The following is a 20,747-nucleotide window of genomic DNA, read 5'->3' as shown; positions in this document are numbered from 1 at the left end:
TAAGAAAGCTGAATGGCAGCGCGAGTGGCGACTACGGCGGTAACAGCTACCATGCGCACAGAGTATGTGCGAGATCCCCCGCGTGATCATCTCCACTTATAAGTCCCCTCGTGTTAAGTAACGAAGCAAACACAGCCACAAAGCACAACATCATAATCTTGAAAGAAGGCCGTTACAGTAGAACCCGGCTGTAACGTTCCCGGGTGCTGCGTTTTCCTGGCTATTACGTCATTTTCGACAGGCCCTGTTGTAGCTCCAATAGGATCAAATGCATTGGGAACCCCGCTGTTACGTCACAACTGTGGGACCATTTTTGCATCGCACTTTGTGAACTGGCCCTCCGAGATGGCCCAGGCGGCCATGATGACTTCTCTAGTTGCTTCGCGTGATAAGTTTGATGGCTTGACGATCGAACTGACCGTCAAAAATGGCGAGGACGACGTCTATGATGCATATTGAAGTCACGCCACCAGAAACACGATCTCTGAGGTCTGTATTTTTCATTTAAATATGGCGTCTATGACGTACTTGCGTGCTAAAAAAACATGCCTGATCCCTCCATCCTAGGGATCGATATAACACACAAGTGAAACGTGTCTTCACAAAAGTGGTTGATTGTTTATTGTGCATTGATATATGAGAGTTTGTACAATGTCTATTGGTGTTTGTTAGCTAGCTATACCACCGTTTGACGCGTATGCACCCACGTTGACGCCTAGTGGCCCATCTCCATTCCGACGACTAACGCCTATCATCATGACTTAACGCTGGTGGTAGCTGAAGCATATACCGGGATGCAGCATACGCTGAATCCCGCTTAAAGATGGTCTCAACAAGCACATAAAAGACACTTCTACTCGATATGCACTGTTCAAAGCGGCGTCAATTGAGGAGAGAATGGCAAGGCGTGCTTTGCCCAGTAATAGTCTAACCTACGTCTGTGCTCCTGCATACACTACCACACTACCGCCGTGCTCTGACGTCATTTCGCAGTAATGATGTCTGCTTAATGCTGCTGCCGGGCCCACGGTCTATTCGTGAAGCCTCTTGTAAACTGATTGTTTCCTTGCGCTTGTTGCTACTGTTGAGCGGAGATGTTGAGTTGAACCCAGGCCCTACACTAAATGCCATAGCCAAACAGCTAAAGCAAACTGCAAGAAACATTCAATATATTAAGAAAGAAAAATCTGTAACAAACACCAGACTTAACGCCACTAACAAAAAAACTTGAATAGATAACTGGCATTGAAAAACAGATCACGGAGTGCAATAAACGAATATCTAACTTTAAAAAACCTCATGGCTATGCAAAAGAAAGGGGATGATCTAGAAAACCGGAGCCGTCGGTCCAACCTTGTCATTTGCGGTGCTGAAGAACAACAAAATGAATCACCAGACATGCTTGTCGAGTTGGTCGGAAAGACGATCTTAGATGGTGTGCTATAGATAAAACCCAAGGGAATCCAAATAATCCACGCTCTAGGAAAAAGAAGCCAACTGATACTTCTAGACCCAGACCCATTATTCTAAAGCTACTCGATCATCGAGACAAAATTTCAATCCTCAGACATTGTTCGAAGCTGAAGGGCTCAGGTTTCTCCATCAGTGAAGACTTTTCTCGCAATACTCGGGACGTTAGGAAGAAACTGTGAGATCGAACGAAAAAACACCGGGACAGGCAAGAAAGGGTGTCACTGGTGCACGATAAAGTGCGAATCAACGGTCAGCGTTTTGCTTGGGATAGCCAACGCGAAGACATAATTGCATGCAAAAAAAACGAAGTTGCGGTAGAAAAAAGTCGCTCGAAGTCTACAGAAGTAACCCCATTGAATATGAACGCGTGTAGTCTTGTAAATAAAGTATCTAATAATTCGACGCTCTCCCTCTAGAAATTAAACCTGACATAGTTGCTGTCACGGAAACATGACTGCACCCGGACATCTTCGACCATGAGGTCACGCCGCCAGGTTATGTGATTGTGCGCAAAGATGGAGAAACTAGAGGAGGGTGATTCACGTAAAATCGAACATATGATGGCTGGTCGACCTCTTAAATTTATTTCAAGATTTTATATATTATTGCCTGATGAGTGGAAAGAAGAGATCCGCAATTTGTTCTTGCCGCCAAAACTTTTTCCAAGCGCAGGAAATCAGTAATGAAGGAGAGGTCGAGTGGAGCGCTCATCCGCTCTGCTGTCTTGGCCAACTTTCGTTATGAATTGCACAAAATATATTGAACTTAGGTAGCAGATGTTGTGCTCGTTAGGTCACTAACGAGCACAGTATCTGGAATAGAGCTGGATCCGCCCTGCACACATGTGGGGACGCGCACCAGTTGTGCGAGGTTAAAATTGAACATCATATCTAATATGACGTCATTTCCAGCACTTCGGACTTTTTTTGGATGAGCATGCTGTTTGAGGCAGATTGAGATCCCCAGCCATGATGATCATACGAGCCGTCACGTCATCGTGCATATAATCCAGAAGAAGTTCCAGATAACTTGCCCCATTTTAGGTGGTCTGTAAATAACTTCAACGAATACAAAGCCCTTTCGCAGCTGCAATTTGCACCACACCGCTTTAATGCCAGGGTTGCTCGGTAAGACAGAGTAGCGTAATTCCTTCTTGAAGAAAAGTGTCACACCCTCTCCTGGGTGATTCCACGTAAATCGAAGAAATGATGGCTCGTCGACCTCTTAAATTTATATCAAAATTTTATGTATTATTGCCTGATGAGTGGAAAGAAGAGATCCACAATTTGTTTTGCCGCCAAAATTTTTTTCGAAGCACAGGAAATCAATAATGACGGAGAGGTGGAGTGGAGCGCTCATCCGCTCATGGCCAACTTTCGTTATGAACTGCACAAATTATATTAACGTCATGTAGCTGAAATTTCTTTAACTAAATATATGCATGATTTTGATTCTGCTCAGGCATTTTTACTTTTTATGTGTAGTGTAGATGATTTTGCCCCGCCACGGTGGTCTAGTGGTTATGGCGCTCGACTGCTGACCCGAAGGTCGCGGGATCGAATCCCGGCCGCGGCGGCTGCATTTTCGATGGAGGCGAAAATGTTTGAGGCCCGTGTACTTAGATTTAGGTGCACGTTAAAGAACCCCAGGTGGTCGAAATTTCCGGAGCCCTCCACTACGGCGTCTCTCAATCATATCGTGGTTTTGGGACGTTAAACCCCAGATATTAATATATTATTAGTGTAGATGATTTCATAAAAAACCTCAAATTTGGCCCAGAAAACGTTATTTTCTTTATTTTGAAGGTCTTTATCACAAAGAAGCCTTGTAGCAGAGCGACGAAAATTCCGCGTTACGTTCTTCGCATATTTATCTAATAAGCTGCCGAAGCTTACATTTATATATCTCTTCAGTAAAGAGATACAACCGGGCTAAATTCAAGAAAACACCAAACAATGGAAACTTCTGACGACAATTAAAAAAATCCCCATTTTTATATTTCTTAAACTTTGTCCACTTAATATAAAAATTATATTAAGAAGTTTATTTCTTAAGCATGCAAGCATCGGATTTTCAGACCAGCATGGTGCGCTGAGCCTTGCCTAAGGGTCTCATTGGAGGGGCCGTAACTATTCATGCAACGAAGTTATGCAATATGTTTTAATGATTGTGAAAGCTAATGTGAAGGAGAATAAGTGGACAAAGTTTAACAAAATATGAAAAAAGTTTTTGTTTTAAATTGTCGTCTGATGTTTCCATTGTTTCCCCAGACCCATTATTCTAAAACTACTCGATCATCGAGACAAATTTTCAATCCTCAGACACTGTTCGAAGCTCAAGGGCTCAGGTTTCTCCATCAGTGAAGACTTTTCTCGTAATACTCGGGACGTTAGGAAGACGCCCTCTCCTGGGTGATTCCACGTAAATCAAACGATGGCTGGTCGACCTCTTTATTTCAAAATTTTATTTATAATTGCCTGATGAGTGGAAAGAAGAGATCCGCAATTTGTTTTGCCGCCAAAAAATCTTTTCGAAGCACAGGAAATCAATAATGACGGAGAGGTGGAGTGGAGCGCTCATCCGCTCTGCTGTTTTGGCCAACTTTCGTTATGAATTGCACAAAATATATTAAAGTTAGGTAGCTTCGTTGCAAGTAGCAGAAAATAGGAGCACACGTTATTGGCGACTTTTCATAGACATTTACGAAGGCACAGCTGAATTATAGCCCAGCAAAGAAGGAGGCATTGACTGTTGTGCTAGTAATGAGGTATTTTCGCTCTTACATTAACAACGCGGAAAGCGACATGGCACTGCCAGTGCTTGAGAGACGCCTCGCAATGATCGGATGCGAGAAAATACGCCAGGCGACGCAGCACAGTTTCTTCAAACGAAAGTTTTCTAATAAAATTGTGCGTTTCTCGCAACTACTCTAATATCTTTTTTTTTTTCCTTTCCTGGGCTATTGCGATTCGGCTCCTGCATTTTTTTTTTCTTTACGATTCCGTGAAAAACGTATCAGCGGGTTTCACTATTTGAGCTACTAACCCTGTGCTTACCACCGTTTAGACAACTACGGCGGAGTTCAGAGAGAACTTTCTTCTGCAACGCAGTTCTTTGGCCGAAATGCGTTTTTAAGTAGGCATTGTCCATTTCACACCACTTTCCCACGAATTATGACTGCGTACTGTGTGCATTCTTTGTTTTGCACAGTACAATCTCTTACGAGAAAAAGTTCAATCTCTAATATAGGATGCAGGTCACAATACTAATCACCGTGACAAGAACGTGATAATTTATGCAATCCCCTAAAAACCAAAGTTAGGCGGCGGAAAGAAAAACGTACCAATGGCAGGGCAGTCTCAAGTGACTCCAGGGATATCGTTCGGAATGTCTTCGTCGGATTGGACACTGGAGCTGGCACAGCCTACAAGCAGTGACAAATGGTCGGCACAGTGTTCACGACATCCAATGTAACAACAACAATCAGTGGTGCAAGAGACGGCGGTTCAATGTTATTTGCGGGAAGCAGCTCAACTGCAGCGCCTAACCGGCTGTGCTGAATGTTAAAAATAAAAGCAAACAAATTGTTTATATAAGTTAACCTGGCATCCCCCCTTTTTCCAACACACACCTACAGGGAGACACGCAATAATTTCCTGAAATAAACACATAAACCCATACGAATTTTTTTCATAGCTTTGTGTCACAAAGAGCGGATGAAAAAAATTGCTCTTCAGTAACCTTTCCTCCACGTGGAGGGATTCCGCATGACTGATTTGCCATTTGAAAGCAACATTCCAAATCTTACAAGAACAACTTTTCTGACAATGAGCCAGTAATTTCAAGCAGATTAAACGCATTGCAAGCAAAATTTCACGTTAAAGAAACAATGAAAACATAATGGAACGGGCGGCAGTAAGCCAAATTGCCTGATGTTTTACCTTGTATGATATTTTACATTCAGGGTGATTCCTTTCGGCAAAAGGTACATTTTTTTATGTATTTCTGCATTGATCCTCACGCAATTAAGTTTGTGAGCGCAATAATATTCGCAATGTAAAGCGAGGTGCGTGTCTTTCTTCCTGCCATATCGATGCACATAAATTCCCTTAATTACGCTTAACTAGGATGAAACTCCCAGATTTCTTGCACAAACTAGCAATGTTGAATTCAGAAGGCTCCACACAAACGGCGTGGCTGTTTTCACGAAACAATCCGTTGGGATCCGTTCGCCATGAAATCACATAGCACGAACGCCTGCTGCTTAACGTCTCTGCCGGCGAAATTAATTTTTTATTGCACGCCGTATATCGATAAACTGATGCCGACCAGTCGTTCATGGATAAACAGCAAGATTACGTGCAGTCTTGCGAGGTACGAACATTATTTAATTGAAGATTGTAATCTCCCTTCAATCAATTGGGAACGTGTGAAGTATCCTTGTTCTGGCGCAATTTGTACTTAAGAGTTGATGTTTTGTGTGTCTAAATAGACAGAGACAGCAGACTATTATTGAACGCACGCGAGGTAATGCGATGCTGGACCTAGTGCTTAACAGCGAGATATTTCATGGCGCGCATATTTCGGTACAGACAGTAATTTTGGATCGTGATTTAGTATGACTTTCTTGGAACTTACGTGGTATTAGACATGGTCGGCCTAAAACATTCTTTTTCTTTAAACATTTTCTGAGGCACATAAATACTACCATATTTCACTATATCGATACTAATCCTGATCGTCGAATCACAAGTATGCATGCCTCCTGAAGTACGTTTCGCAATGTTGTCGATGTTTGTGCGAATGATTATGCTGGTGTTATACGAACACATAAGTGTGCATTGAACCACTTGGTTACTAAGAAAATTATCCAGACAAAACGAAAAAGAGTTAGAGGCTTTGTAAAGAAGAGAAAGCTTCGTCTTCTGAGCTCTTAGCACGTAGGCATACTTTACTAGGGAAGATTAGAGTACCACGAGAACGTTGTTTTTCAGAAACTCTTGTTGGTCTCTTTAAAGGTGGTAGTCGAAAATTCCGCCGTCGTTTCAAAGATGACAATGAAGAGGTTGCAAAAATACACATGACAATATAATGATTACGGATACTACAGACACAGCTAATCTTTCTAATCATTAATTACAAAGCATTTTAGAACCCGATACATCTGTGTCTAGCGGTGTGCCGGTATCGGGTCATGCAGGCTCTTTGCTCTCAAAGAAAAAAAAATAGTCAAAAGAGAGTTGCTGCAGCCTTACTCCGGTTATCCTTTAGACCCCTTTCAAAGGGTGAAGTGACCAAAAGGCAACAAAAACTGCTTTTACGGAAATCATGGGGCAGAATAAGAATAATAATAAAATCTTCTGCTGCTATCAGTATTGCAATGTTACACTAGCGCAGTCTATGACAGGAGCGATACCGCAACTATGTGGATAATTCTGATGATATTCTGAAGTTCAAGTGTCAAGCTGTATTTTCCACGTCCGAGGTGGACACCAAGTATGACATCAAGTATGAGCTGCCTGAAAGCATCACGATTTCCGAATTGCGCGAATTCGTCGCTAGAAAAGCCCGGAAGACGCTGGAGGAGCTAGACCAACAAATATCAGTCAAGCTGACGCTGGGGTACTCCGAATTTCAAGAATATATCATGCTGCCACTTCTGAAAACGTCGTCAAGGGTTTCGCCAAGCAGAGATGACTGTTCAGTTGACTCATGCCTCTTGGAAATGTTCCAGCATCAGCAGCAGTACTGACAGCGACTGCAGCAATACGCGGAGAATCTTCTTGCGGCCATCCAAGCAGAGCAAGGACCCAACAAGGAGACTGTAAGGCCGGATTCGTTCGTCGGTGAAAGCTCAAGTCCGGAGACTTGGATCAAGTTTCACGAGCAAGCATGTGAGGACAACTCGTGGCAAGAGTGCACTGAGCGCATCAGCAACATGCGGTCGTTTCATATTGGACTGTTGAGAAGTGGTACGAGCTCCACTATGCTAGACACGAGACGGACACATCCGACTAGGCGAAAAGCAGCTTCCTGGCAGCTTTCGACGAACAACCAGTCGAATGGTGGGACCAAGCCATTTTTTACAAGTATCGACCAGGAAAACTCCTAAATCTTTTTTAATGAGGACAGGTGGGTCCTTCAAATGGCAAGCATGGAACTTCCGGACTGTGCGGTTGTTCCACTCATCATTCATTGCCTTCCTAAGAAGCTCCAGAGACAGGCGCAAGTGAAATCGCTCAAACCTGAAGAGGAACTTCTAGGTTCTTTTAGAAATCTCTCAATTGATTCGAATACACATAACCTGCGCCAGGCAAATTATCATCTCTAGAAAGTACTGCCGAGGTCACGCGACCTTGACAACTGGCATGGTCGAAACCGAGCGGTCAGTATGATTTCCGAGGTCATTAATGACGACCCACGTCATATCGCTTTTCGCATCCAGGAGCAGCGGAAACAAAAAAATGACAGCAGAAGAGGATACCCAGTTACACCTGACGCCAAAATTTGATACTGCTTTTCTAACGGCTCTTAACCTTCTTTACATCAAACTAAAGTCTAATGGTGAAGATGTTGACCTACTAGTGGATAGTAGTGCATCCGCGTCTCTGATAAATGTGGCACCCCTAGGTGTAAAAAATTATTCCAGGGAGGCCTGTACAATTAAAAGTTTTGATGGGATGAGACAAATTTGTGATGAATGGGTGAAAGCAAGCGTCTCTTGTCTAGGCCAGAATGCTAACGTCCATGCTCTCGTGGTTAAAGCGAGTGACCACTACGTTTTACTTTCTAGACCTGATATGAAGACACCAAAGTTAAACATTTACTGTAATGATGAAGTGACTGTGGCTAAAGAGACGTGCGCTTCCTTGAGCATCGCGGATCGCCTTGTTTTATGTGAAGACGGCGTCCATCACAAATTCCCCCAACTTATCTCCTTAGGCAACAATACACCAGCAAGGACAAAATTTTCGGTTCCTTTCAAGCTCAAAGATGTCATACCGGTTGGAATGAAGCCTTACAACGTGTCCCGTTAGAAAAAAAACTTTGGATGAAAGTCGAGATTCAAATTATGTTGGATGTTAGCAGAATACGGCCATCGGTGTCCATGTTCACCTCACCGAATACGCTGGGTCCTAAAAAAAGATGGATCTCTGAGGCTATGTACTGAACTACCGAATCCTTAGCCACCAAATCGACCTACTTCATTTGCCAATGCCACGGATCGACGGAATAACTGAAAAAACACCAGGTTGCAAAGTCTATTCCCGAATGGACCAATGCAAAGGATTTTGGCAGGTACCGCTCAAAGATGAATTAAAATGAACACGGCCTTTGTACACTTTCTTTGACGTATATGAGCACAATCGCTTACCTTTCGGATAGAAGAACGGTGCTGCCTGGTTTCAAAAACGTGATGAGTGGCGTTTGAAACCCTGTCTGGGAGTATTTTGTAACTTCAATGTTGCTGATATCCTAGTCTGTTCTAAAGATGACGGTTCACACGCTGTGACATTGGACTTCTGTTTTGATGGCACTAGTAAATATTAAAGACTTAGTTCATCAACACAAAAATTACACTTCTTGGACGCATCCTGGGCGGATTCAACAAGTGTACTAAGGAATAGTTTGTGGAAAGTGTACGACAGATGAAGAAGCCAGATAATGTACACGCACTCAGGGTTTTCCTTGGGCCTGCCGGACAATTTTGAAACTTCATAATGGGCTTTGCGGCAGGAGCAAAACGCATAAATATCTTGCTTCAACAGAACACAGATTTCATTTGAACTGATGAATGTGAAAAGGCCTACATCGACTTAGTATCAGGCATATCATCAGACCTCGTGCTAACGCTGCCGTATTTCACTCTTCCATTTACCTCGCAGCATATGCTTCCACCTTCGGCGCAGGTGCTGTTGTGTATCAGCGGAAACGTGCAACTAGCATATAAATAGGAGCACACGTTATTGGCGACTTTTCATAGACATTTACGAAGGCACAACTGAAGTACAGTCCAGCAAAGGAGGCATTGGCTGTTGTGCTAGCAATGAGGTATTTTCGCTCTTACATCGAAGGTACAAAATACAGACTATTCACTGATCATCAGGCGCTTAACCATTTGCTGAACATTTCTCGATGAAAACGGAGAATTGCCCGCTGAGCAGATCAATTGAGCATTTTGACTTTGATGTCGCATACAGAAGCGGACAGGAATGAGCAGATGCTATGCGCTTTCTCGGTATCCAGTAATCAGTGGCTGCGGGAATGGCGAAAGTGTGAATTTGCTCAAGCGAAAAAAGAAACAGCACGAGCAAAAGGAAGAAACTTATTATTACACAGATGGTTGTACGCGCAATGTGCGTGGTTTGCTGTGATGATGCTCATAGTTTATCTTTCTTTATCATTTCTATGTACCTCCTTTCTTTTAGCTTTGTAGTGCGCATGTATATATTGCGTATTGTTGACGAATAAACATTTGTTGTAATCCAGCGCTGTTCTTTGTGTCTTCATTTTTCTTGTGCGTCGTTCTTTTTTGCGCTGTTTTCTTTCCGCTTTGTTGTACCAACACGCCCAAGCATCCACTTTAACTTTCTCAAAATCTGGGAATGTACAGAGAAATCGATAGCCATAGGAGGAACTTTTCGTGTTCTAGTTACGTTTGTACGAAAGGTTCTTAAGCTGCACCACGACAGCCAACATTCAGGATGACACGACGGGTTTTGGTGAACCTACTACAAATTAAGAAGAAAATTTACATTGCCAGGAATGAAGAAGGTTGTTGGTGATTCTATCAGCTCCTGCCATGGGTGTCAACTCAACAAGGCCAAATAAAAGCAGGAAACGGACACTATGGCATTTCCACTTCCTGCAAATGCTCCATTTGACAAAGTCCTTGTTGTCTTCGCCGAGCTAAAGAAAAGGCGAAAGTGTGAGGAAAACAGTCTTTCTTAGTGTGCATGACGAATGCTTAAAGATCGTAGCTGCCACGACATGAATGGAGATTGCACAAACTTTCATAGCGCTGTTGAATAGAGACGTGTTCAATTAAATGACTGAAATGAGTAGTGTCTGACGACGGGTCTGCGTTCAGGAGCCAGAAACCTGCCAAGTAGGCACAGGAAAAGAGCATCACTCTAATGTTTACAGCCCCATGCCATCCGTCTGCCAATGTGCTCGCAGAACGGTTTATGCAAGACATGAACCCATTGATAAGTATGTACCCTAGATTCCCAGGAGAGTGGAAATGTTGCGTACAAGCACTAGTGTTGCATCACAATAGATCCCATAGAAGTCCTTCGGGATGCAGTCTTTAGATGCCGTCTTCAGCGAGCCGGCGTATTTGCCTGTACATGACGCACTGGGTATCAAGGGAAGAGCCTGTGTTGTGTGTCGTCTTCTCGTGTTCCTGTTCTTCCTGAGCTATTTTCGGCGACGATGTTCAAATGGAAACTCTGATCAAGGGAAAGCTTCACCTTAAGGAAGCCAAGAAGACTGCAGAGAACCAAAGATATAGGGAGGCGCTTAAGCGAGTGTTTGACAAGCGCCATAACAACAAGGTTCCCGATATTACTTTAGGTGATCTGGATTTGATACGGAAAGGCTATGGCGGCCCTGGTACAAAACTTGTGAGACCATTTAAGGGACGAACACGGCTACTAAACCTGCTTTTATGGGAAAGTTGGGGCAGAAGAAGAATAAGAATCAAATCCTGTGTTTCTGGCACTATTGGAATGTTACCTAAGGTAGAATAAAAAACGATTCAGCTATTCTACATGAACCAATTGACTCTAGTGAAGCGCATATTTGAAGTTTTAAGGCGCGAATAAGACACGGACGAAGAATAGGAACACACACGCATGGCGCTCCGTGTGTGTGTTCCTATTCTTCGTCCGTGTCTTATTTGCGCCTTAAAACTTCAATTATGTTAAACCAACAAGCCCAGTCTGCCATTCTTACATAGTGAAGCGCGTTTCAACTGGCTTCCGTGTTGAACACGCTGTCGGATACGGCGTATACATTGCGTGGCTAGCTATCGACGCCATTCGTATACGCTGCGGGCCGTGGCGCCGCAACTCACCGCCGGCGCGACGGTGGCGAGGGCACCTCCTTTCTGTCTTGCCTGTATCTCCGGGTCTGTTGCCTGTGTTGCAATTTTCGCTAGAGAAAACGGGCGCATCTTTGGTTGCGGTCGCGCCGTATTGTTACGCGGAGGCTCTGTGCTGGATATGACGCTTGGAGGGGGCGATGTTCATAGAGCTGTGGACATGGACAGCGTGAGCCTGTTAAAGGTCAGTGTACTGCTTTGATAGGCACAAACTTTAGAGCTTTAGTTGCGCATCTGCAGCAGCTCTGCGGACGTAGGCTGCAGCCATTTCCACTAAAGGCCAGCCACCCTGGGGCTGCTGCGGACGCTAAGCTAAAAGTTTCCATCAATGAGTTGAGACCGTTATGCGCATTTCTGTACAAACTCTCGTACTACGAGTTATACAATGCATTATCATGGGCGATTGTTTGCTGATTGCAGATTATGTCTGCACTGCTGTAGGGTACATTATCAAGTTTTCAGATGCGCTTCCGTGTACCTCCGAATAGTATTTGCATCAATATTGAGGGTGCAGCGAGCACGCACGTGCGGAAACATGAAAAAAAAAGGTCGTTGATCCCTCCGTCGTAGGAATCGGCATAACAAGAAAGTGAGACGTGTCTTCAGACTCTACACATACGTAGCTTACTGTACATTGATATGAGAGTTTGCACAATTACTGCCGGTGTTTGGCAGCTGTAGCACCTTTTAACGTGGATACGCCGACGTTGGCACCTGATGGCACATTTCCATCAGTAAGGGATGGTTATGGTAAGGTATGGTACCGACAGCCCCTCGACGATCCGAGTGCTGGCTGGCAACGCGAAGGAAGAGCCAGTGTCTGGTTGAAGGCAGCGTTTATCCATGACGACCATCCGTCCGGGTCGCGCCCAGCAAACTCTCTCAGTCCCGTCTTCGAACCACGCACTCTCGCTCCGTCGATAAACAATCACACAAACAGTGTACCTTCCCCCTCTCCTTGTTCTCAGCATGGAGACAAAGAATTCGCGCGACACTCTCTTTCGGCAGGACCGCCCGCGTTGACCGTAACTGCCGACGGACGTAACCCAATATCTCTCTTCGGGCACCACTTCTGCTCGTCTGTCGCTGCGGCCACATGATCTGGACCGTGGCACCCATCTGACCGTCCTGAGAATTCGCTGCGGTGGTTCGCTTCCTCGACGCAAGCTCTCCAGGCAATAATTCAGGGAAACCCGCCACAGCTCTCCTGCCACTACTCCCGACGGCCCCCTGTGGCGTCGGCGCCACGGATTCGCATCCGCAGCGACCTAACAGATCGAAAACATAGCGAACAGCAGCCCGCTTACACATTCTGAGGCGCTCAAACACTCTGAGACTGACTCCAACGCTACGACGAACGCCCATGGTTATGATTAGACCTTTGTGGAAGTTGAACTATATAACATACATTTCTACAAATCATACGGTCAATTCCGCGCAAAGATGGCATCACCAAGTGCATAAAGATTCACGTAATCCCTTATGCGTTCGCCTAAGGTGACTAGAAGGCCAATGCCATCTTATTCTTGTCAGTCGGTTTATTCATCCTGCCCCGCCTCACTCCGAGATATTTATGCGCCTCACTTGGTTTTGCACTGCCTCCGTGATGGCCCACCTTTGACCAAGCGACGATATCATGTGATGACGTCGTTGAGTGACGTGAAGATTGTGTCATAAGGTGACGTCATCTCGTGATGATCATTTTTTGCATGAATCTTTATTCAGTCATTCTCGAGCCGAAATCACATCGATGAAGATACGTAGAGATGACGAAGATGTACAAGTGATGATGATATGCAAAGAGGATGAAGAGTCTTTTACTTGTCGCGCTCACACTAATTCCCTCGCGCGGTGGAAGCGGCCGCCTGGCCGCCTGACCGCCAGAGATTATTGTGAAATGCGTCGGATATAAGGCTTTAAACGAGAAACATGCATTATCTCTGTCCCACGGCACCGGTGATCAGATGGAGTGCTAAAAGGGGAGACGCGGTAATTAACAGGGGATGTCTTTTCGACGACCGTGTACGGTCCAATAAAACGACTGGTGAAATTGTCGCATAAACCGGCAACGCACAGAGGAGTCCAGTGAAGAACTTCGTCTGCAGGGGAAAAAGTCACAACACGGAGAGACGAGTTGTAGTGAGACTTTCGAGTTTCCTGAGACAGGCCGGCATTAACGCGGTCCAGGTGACGGCAGTGTGCGAGGCGAGACAAGAATTGTTGAGAGAAAGGAGCTGTTGAGGGTGCAGGTGCCGAAAGGAGCAGACGTCCAGAGCAAAACTCAGGGAGCGGCCATGGACGAAGAAATATGTATAAAAGCTGGCACTGCGTTGCATAGCCGTATTGGAAAGCGAATGCCAAGAAGGGCAGGATTGAATCCCAGTTTGTGTGGTCGGGGTGGATGTCCATTGCAATCATGTCCGAATGGGTCCGACAAAAGCGTTCTGTCAATTTGTTGGTCTGCGGATGGTAACAAGAGGTTAGTCTTGTGAATGTTGTTGGAGGCACGCAAAACTTGGTCAACAATAGAAGAGAGAAAGACTTTGCCGTGATCGCTGAGGAGAATGCGTGGGGCTCAATGGGGTAAAAAGATGTTGCGCACAAAGAAATCGGCAACCTCAGTGGCAGTCGCAGATTGTAGAGAGACTCTTTCCGCGTAGTGTGTCAGATCGTCAACGGCCGTGACAATCCAACGATTCCCATTCGATGTTGTAGAAAGAGGGCCGTAGAAGTCTATTCCGACGACTTCAAAAGCCAAGGCGGGACAAGGAAGTGGTTGCATTAAGCCAGCAGGAGCAGTCGTGGGTCGCTTTCGCCGTTGGCAATGGACACAGGAGGCGACATACGTGTCAACGGCTTAGGAGAGGCCAGGCCAGGAGCAGCGGCTTCGTATTTCGTCGTAAGTTTTATGATAGCCTAGATGACCGGCGGTTGGATCATTGTGAAATACTTCCAGAACCTCACGTGGCAGAGAACATGGTATGACTGGGACTCATTTGTTTACATCGACGTGGTAAACATAGCGATATAAAGCACCCCCGTGAAGCTTGCATTGTGTAAGTTGTAGACGGAGTCGCGCGTTTGGATAAGAGCCGTTGATGCGTCCAACAATGGAGCGGCAGTATGTGCTGACACGTTGGTACGAGACGAGGACTGATGTGGTGCCAGATGACAGCCAACTTAGCGCTGCGATTGCAAAGGCGGTGTCGCTTTAGAGCGGCGATGGTGAGTTATTTTCGCTGGGCAGAGGGCAACATGATAGGGCGTCAGCGTCTTGGTGCTTCTTCCCAGACCTGTAAGAGACATGGAAATCGTACTCCTGCAAGCGAAGCACTCAGCGAACAAGGTGACCCGATAAGTGTTTCAGTGGCGAAAGCCAGCACAGTGCGTTATGGTCGGTAACGACTGTAAAGTGGCGGCCGTGGAGATACGGGCGAACTTTTTGCACTGCCTGAACACAACAGGCACTCCTGCTCGGTGATGGTGTAGTTCTCTACAGCGGTAAGAGCACGACTAGCGTAAGCAACGACGCGTTCGCGGGAGATGTTGTCACAATGCAGGAGAATCACGCCTAAACCGTGACTCCTAGTGTCAGTGGGAAGGATGGTGCGTGCGTCTGAATCGAAGTGGCACAGTACCGGATCAGACGTAAGGGCTTGCTTTAACCCCAGGAAAGAACTCTCGCAGTCTTCGGGCCAAACGAAGGGCGCGTTAATTGCGAGGAGTTGATGGAGCGGAGATGCAAGTTCTGCGAAGTCGCGTATGAAGCTCCGGAAGTAAGAAGCCAACCCAAGAAAGCTACGGAAGTGTTTTTGAAGCAGTGGGCGGGGATAGTTGAGGACGACGGTAAGCTTCCCAGGGTCCGGCTAAATCCCCTCTTTGCTGACGAAGTGGCCAAGAACCTTAAAGGGACACTAAAGAGAACTTATGAATCGGTATAGATTGATAAATTGTACATTGATAACTATAATGTCGTTTACTTCACCATCATAGGTTTATTAATACAGGAGAAAATGAAGTTCAAAGTTTCACTTTTTAAATTTTGCGCCAAAATCTCCATGCGTGCCGTTACAGATTTCAGAGTGTATTTATTCTGTTTTGGAGCCATTACTTACTATGTTAACTACATGGCCCCCTCAGAGAACAATGTACTTCAATGTGACCGTTTAGGAACTGCGTAGGCCCTAGTAGGCGCCGTAAAAATATATGACGTCACGGCGAATGGTACTTCAAGGTGGCGTCGCCACCCACATTTTCTTTTTGCGCGATTTCTCGCTTACTAAGCGTCTTCTCGCAGCAAGCCTGGTGTTTTCGGTATCGTAGACGCACAGTTTACTAATACGAGAAAAAAAATTACACCATCTCCCACTAAAGGGAACCATGTGGGGATGCGAAGCAGCGCATGACTCGACTTGTTTCGTTCATCACGGTCACCTTGCCCGATGTTAACGCGTCTTTGCAAGTGGAGCACACCATGAAATCACTGTAGTTACTGTTGCTGTTACTAGTACCGAACTGTTGTTGAAGCAGGCCACGCGGCTTCATCGCGCGTCCGCAGAATCTCGTTCCGCGACTCCATCACGTGATTGCTGAGAGAGTGTAAGGCGGAGATGCCACAGCGTCTTACCCAGCCCGTTACACAGGCTCGAACGCGCTAGCGCGTGTCAGCACACACGGTTTTCTCCGCGTCACGCCAAGCTAGGACAGCATACGGCAGCCCGGGCCCCTAAAATGCTCTGCACATATCATTATCAAGGCGGTCGAAGAACAAGAGGAAGAAGACTTCTCCTTGGCGCAAGCGCGCTTAGATGGTTATGCTAGGTGGTAGAAAGCGGACGGTCGCCAATGGAACTACGGACACAGCCCAGCGCAAAGCTGCTTCGCATCCAAAATCGTTTTGCCCTTTAGTGTCTTTTTAATTGTCTTGCTTGCGAAGCTACATGTTTTCCTATTGAGCTGTAGGCCGGCTTCTGCGAGGCAGGCGAGGACTTCCTCAAGACGTCGCAGATGTCGCGAGAACGTGGATGGAAACACTGCTATGTCGTCGAGATAGCATGGACATGTTTTCCATTTCAGACCACGCAATACGCTGTCTATCATGCGTTCGAAGGTAGCGAGCGCATTACAAAGCCCAAAGGCAGCACACTAAACTCGTACAGTCCATCTGGGGTGGAAAAGGCGGTCTTCTCTTTGTCAGACTCCGGCACCGGTATCTGCCAGTAGCCTGATCGCATGTCAAGGCTAAAAAAACACTCGGTGGCTTGTAAACAAACCAGTGCGTCTTCGATCCGTGGCAGCGGACGAACATCTTTGCGTGTTATTTTGTTTAGTGCATCGTAATTGACGCAGAAACTAACAGTTCGCATTTTCTTTTGTACTAGAACAACTGAAGATGACCAGGGACTCGAACAAGGACGTATGATGCTTCGTCGTAGCATGTATGAGACGTTTTCCTCGATGATCTTGCGCTCTGCTAGAGACACGTGATATAAGCGCCGGTGATTAATACGGGTGCCGTCACTCTGAATGCTGTTAGTAGTGGCGGTGGTCATGCAGAGGACGGGTGAATTCACGTCGAAGAAAGAATGGTGTCGGTTCACTAGGTCGAGCCACTATTCACTCTGTAAGGGTGTTAGGTCAGGGCTTATGGTCGCCAACAAAGGTGTGGAAGAGGCATTGAGTGGCGGCGAGGTTGACTCTGGTAGCTCTTGGCTCGGAAGGGCAACAATCACAACGGTATGAGTGTCGACCGCGCAAGTGACTGTTGATCCACAGGGCAGCAGCAAAGATTCGGGGGTTTAATTTAAAGCGGTAAGGAAGTCAGACCCGTTAGAGAAGCGAATAAAGCCAGGAATAATCACAATGCATCGACGCAGAGTACGGCCACAAGGGTGAATGAGGACGTCGCCATCCACAATGTCGTTGGCATTAACGCTTTTAATCACTTCTATAGATGGCCAAAGAACATAATCTGAGGTGGTGACAAGGCGAATGCGCCCTTCGTGTTTAGTGGCATTCAGATGTATGAGGCGCTGATCACACGATATGCAAGCGGTCGAAGCAGACAAAAAATGCCACCCCAAATTGAGTTCGTGGGTGCACTCACGAAATACCGCGAACACAATGTGATGACTAATGCCATCTATGCACACACGAACCGTACACTGTGCCAATGGACGAATGATAAGAGTTGGTCGTTGCACGAAGAGGTGGGACGCAGTAAGGTGTGGTCACTTTTCGAAGGCAGGAACAAAAAATTGGCCGCGTATCTGCGTGCTTCGCTGCAAATGTCGTGTAAAGACGATAGAAGAGGCGCTGTGTGAGATATGGAAGCCATCTGGCAATACGTCGGGAAACATGAGTGCTGTGTTGCGTGCTGGTAGTCCCGGCGCAGCAGCAGGCGAAGACCGGCGGTGACCAACGCGACCGGCGGGGACGCCAGCCAGCCCGAAAACGCGGTTTGGCGCGAAGCGCTGAAGCAGAGAAACGTCCGCACTCAACGAGTACTCTCCACACACTCTTTTATTTACACGTCGCCTGGGTAAAACAGGAACGCCAGAGCGGCGCCCACAACCGGCAGCCTGAAGGCCGCCCACAACGCTGATTTTTCATTTTTTAAATATTTTTTTCACCTTCTTGGCCTTCTCAAAACTAAAGTTTTTCAACACCAACCCATGGCATTCGTACAGTGCAATACAGAACCGAAACCGAAACACAACAATGAGCTCGTGCGAAGGGCACGGAGGAAGGCAAATTTCAGCGCAGTCGCATTTTCAGCTTTGTTGAAACAGCGCTCACTAGACGACGACGAAATAAAAGAAGGCACAGGACAGGCAGCGCCTGTCCTGTGCCTTCTTTTACTTCGTCGTCGTCTAGTGAGCGCTGTTTCAACAAAGATGAACGCATACCAACTCGCTCAAGCTTCCATTCTTATGCATTTTCAGCGCAGCTTAAGAAACTAGGGTCCTTAAAATTACGTATGTATGCATTTTCTATTAAAGGAACACGCTACCTAATACTTACCTAGTGATGTTGCACCTCAGATATGCATGATATTTACTTTTTGATCGACAACGTTCACAAGTATGAACAGCCGTACCAGTTCAAGACGGCTGGCCCTTGGGCAAGTGGTTCAACTTTGGCCGAGTGACTGAATCGAGGGACGTGCCGACAAACAGAAAGACAGACAGACAGAAAGACAGACCAAAATTTCTGCGTTTAAGTTCCCCAAGAAAGACTATCGTCTTTAAAATCAGCATGAATAATCGAAACAGCAGCGCCAGTGTCCACGAGAGCCTCGACGCGTACACCTACAAACGCTGCTGACAAGTTCGATGGTCGTGCTGGAGGAATTGTTGACTGTCCGGTGGATGCAGCTTCCCCTACTAAAACTGCATCGGGGAGTTTTCAGAGTGGGCATTCGTGGCATGGGAGGCGGGTCGCAGAGGCGACAGTGAACGGCGGCGTGGAGAAGGTGACCTGCGGCGAGACTCACGTGAATTCACAGGCATATGAATACGGTAGGGAGGAGAGGGTGAACAACGAAAGGAGGAGCGGTAGGTCGTTTAATGGTATCTCGTGGTCGGACGGATGCCTGGGCGTTCGTTGGGAACGTAGCCGCGCTGCTCGTCCTGTTGGCTCCATCGAAAAAAGCGGGAGATGTGTCCTCGATAGCCACAGTAGTAACATATGGGTCGAGGAGGGTGCTGAGCGGTGTAGTAAGGATGTGTAGTAGGCGGTGTAGTAAGCGGGGACAACGAAGCCACAGGCGCATGGTCTCCTGGTGTGGGAACAAGGACGGTGGTGGCAGCAGAGAGCGCCGCAACTTCAGCGTACATTGGCGCCCGGCGAGCGCAGGGGCCGTAGGAACACGTCAGACGTGATGCAGCCGCGAATGATGTCTCGCAAACCGGCTGGTGCAGAAGTTAGAGTATTTTCGGAGCGCAAGAAGAGCAGCGCTCGTGAAGCTCTTCACGAACGACATCGTGAATCAGCGTACGCAAGTCGAGGGCCGCAGGAAGACGAATGTCGGTGGCATCGTAGCATAAGCGAAGAGTCTGGAGTTGTGTGTGTTTGTGCGCTTGGACGCGATGATCTCGGGAATTGTGGTCTAGTGATTGTTATATGCGCGGATGGTGTGTGCTCTCTGGCGGAAGCGCGCAGATCACGTTGGGCTTTTAAGCAAACGTTTTTTTTTCAAAAATAAATCAGTTGTTAGGTTGCGCTTGTCCGTGTGTCTCCTTTCTTCGTCCCCGTTTGTTTTCGCGCAAAGTACTACAATGAATTCGTTCCAACTAGGCCGGCTGGCAGTGTTGCAACAGTTTTCCGCTTTCCATCGCAACCAAATCATGTGTGTGTTCTTTACAGCCTGCATCTCTCTTACCATTACTCTGTTTTAGTAATGGTATTTATTTTTTTCCTGAAACTGTTATTGTGGTTGCCCTGTGTTCTTTTTCTTTCCTTTTTTTCTACGATTGACGACCTTTCCCGGTTGCCTCATGCATGAGCCACGGGAGTGGTTAACAGTAAAAAAAATATTTGCGAGCTAACATTGTTACATATTCCGCGCAGCGCCTCTTCTTTACCAGTTCGCTCTGCAAAGTATGCTTTGGAACGGAACTTTAGCAAAAATGTATATGAAACAAGCGCACTTATATTCATTATGACTTCTTCATCATGACGAATTTGCATGCAGTGGCACAAATGTCAGTGATATGACATCGCACTTATGCATTGATGTCGCATTTATATAGGCATTTATGCTGTGTGTGTGTGTGTGTGTGTGTGTGTGTGTGTGTGTGTGTGTGTGTGTGTGTGTGTGTGTGTGTGTGTGTGTGTGTGTGTGTGTGTGTGTGTGTGTGTGTGTGTGTGTGTGTGTGTGTGTGTGTGTGTGTGTGTGTGTGTGTGTGTGTGTGTGTGTGTGTGTTGTAGGTTACGTGAAACTGCTGCAAAATATTTTCTTGCAATAGCTTGCTGTAAAATGCAACGCCTGGCCTGTTCGCTGACTGTCAGCGATGGTCCAGAAGCTAGCTTTCCCGGGCTATCCTACGAGTTCATTTTCTATGTCACTGAAAAATAAAGCGGTTTTAATTGACATATTCATTCATTGATTCGTCGAAAGAAATATTTTTTTTCGGCCCCAAAATCAACGAAATCATAGTTCATCGAG

At 46.3% G+C, this 20,747-nt stretch overlaps 1 protein-coding gene across 1 annotated transcript in view; it reads right to left on the bottom strand.

Moving 5' to 3' along the window:
- Window positions 1-20,747, bottom strand: part of LOC125758360 (neprilysin-1-like) — a 130,950-nt gene that overhangs the window by 104,468 nt on the left and 5,735 nt on the right. Inside the window, exon 3 of the mRNA XM_049415438.1 lies at window positions 4,817-4,897. Within this exon, the coding sequence (XP_049271395.1) occupies window positions 4,817-4,897 (81 nt within the window). The remainder of the gene's footprint in view (window positions 1-4,816; window positions 4,898-20,747) is intronic.

This window comes from Rhipicephalus sanguineus, chromosome 4, assembly GCF_013339695.2.
Source record: "Rhipicephalus sanguineus isolate Rsan-2018 chromosome 4, BIME_Rsan_1.4, whole genome shotgun sequence".
NCBI lineage: Eukaryota > Metazoa > Arthropoda > Arachnida > Ixodida > Ixodidae > Rhipicephalus > Rhipicephalus sanguineus.
This window is presented reverse-complemented; position numbering and strand designations above follow the sequence as displayed.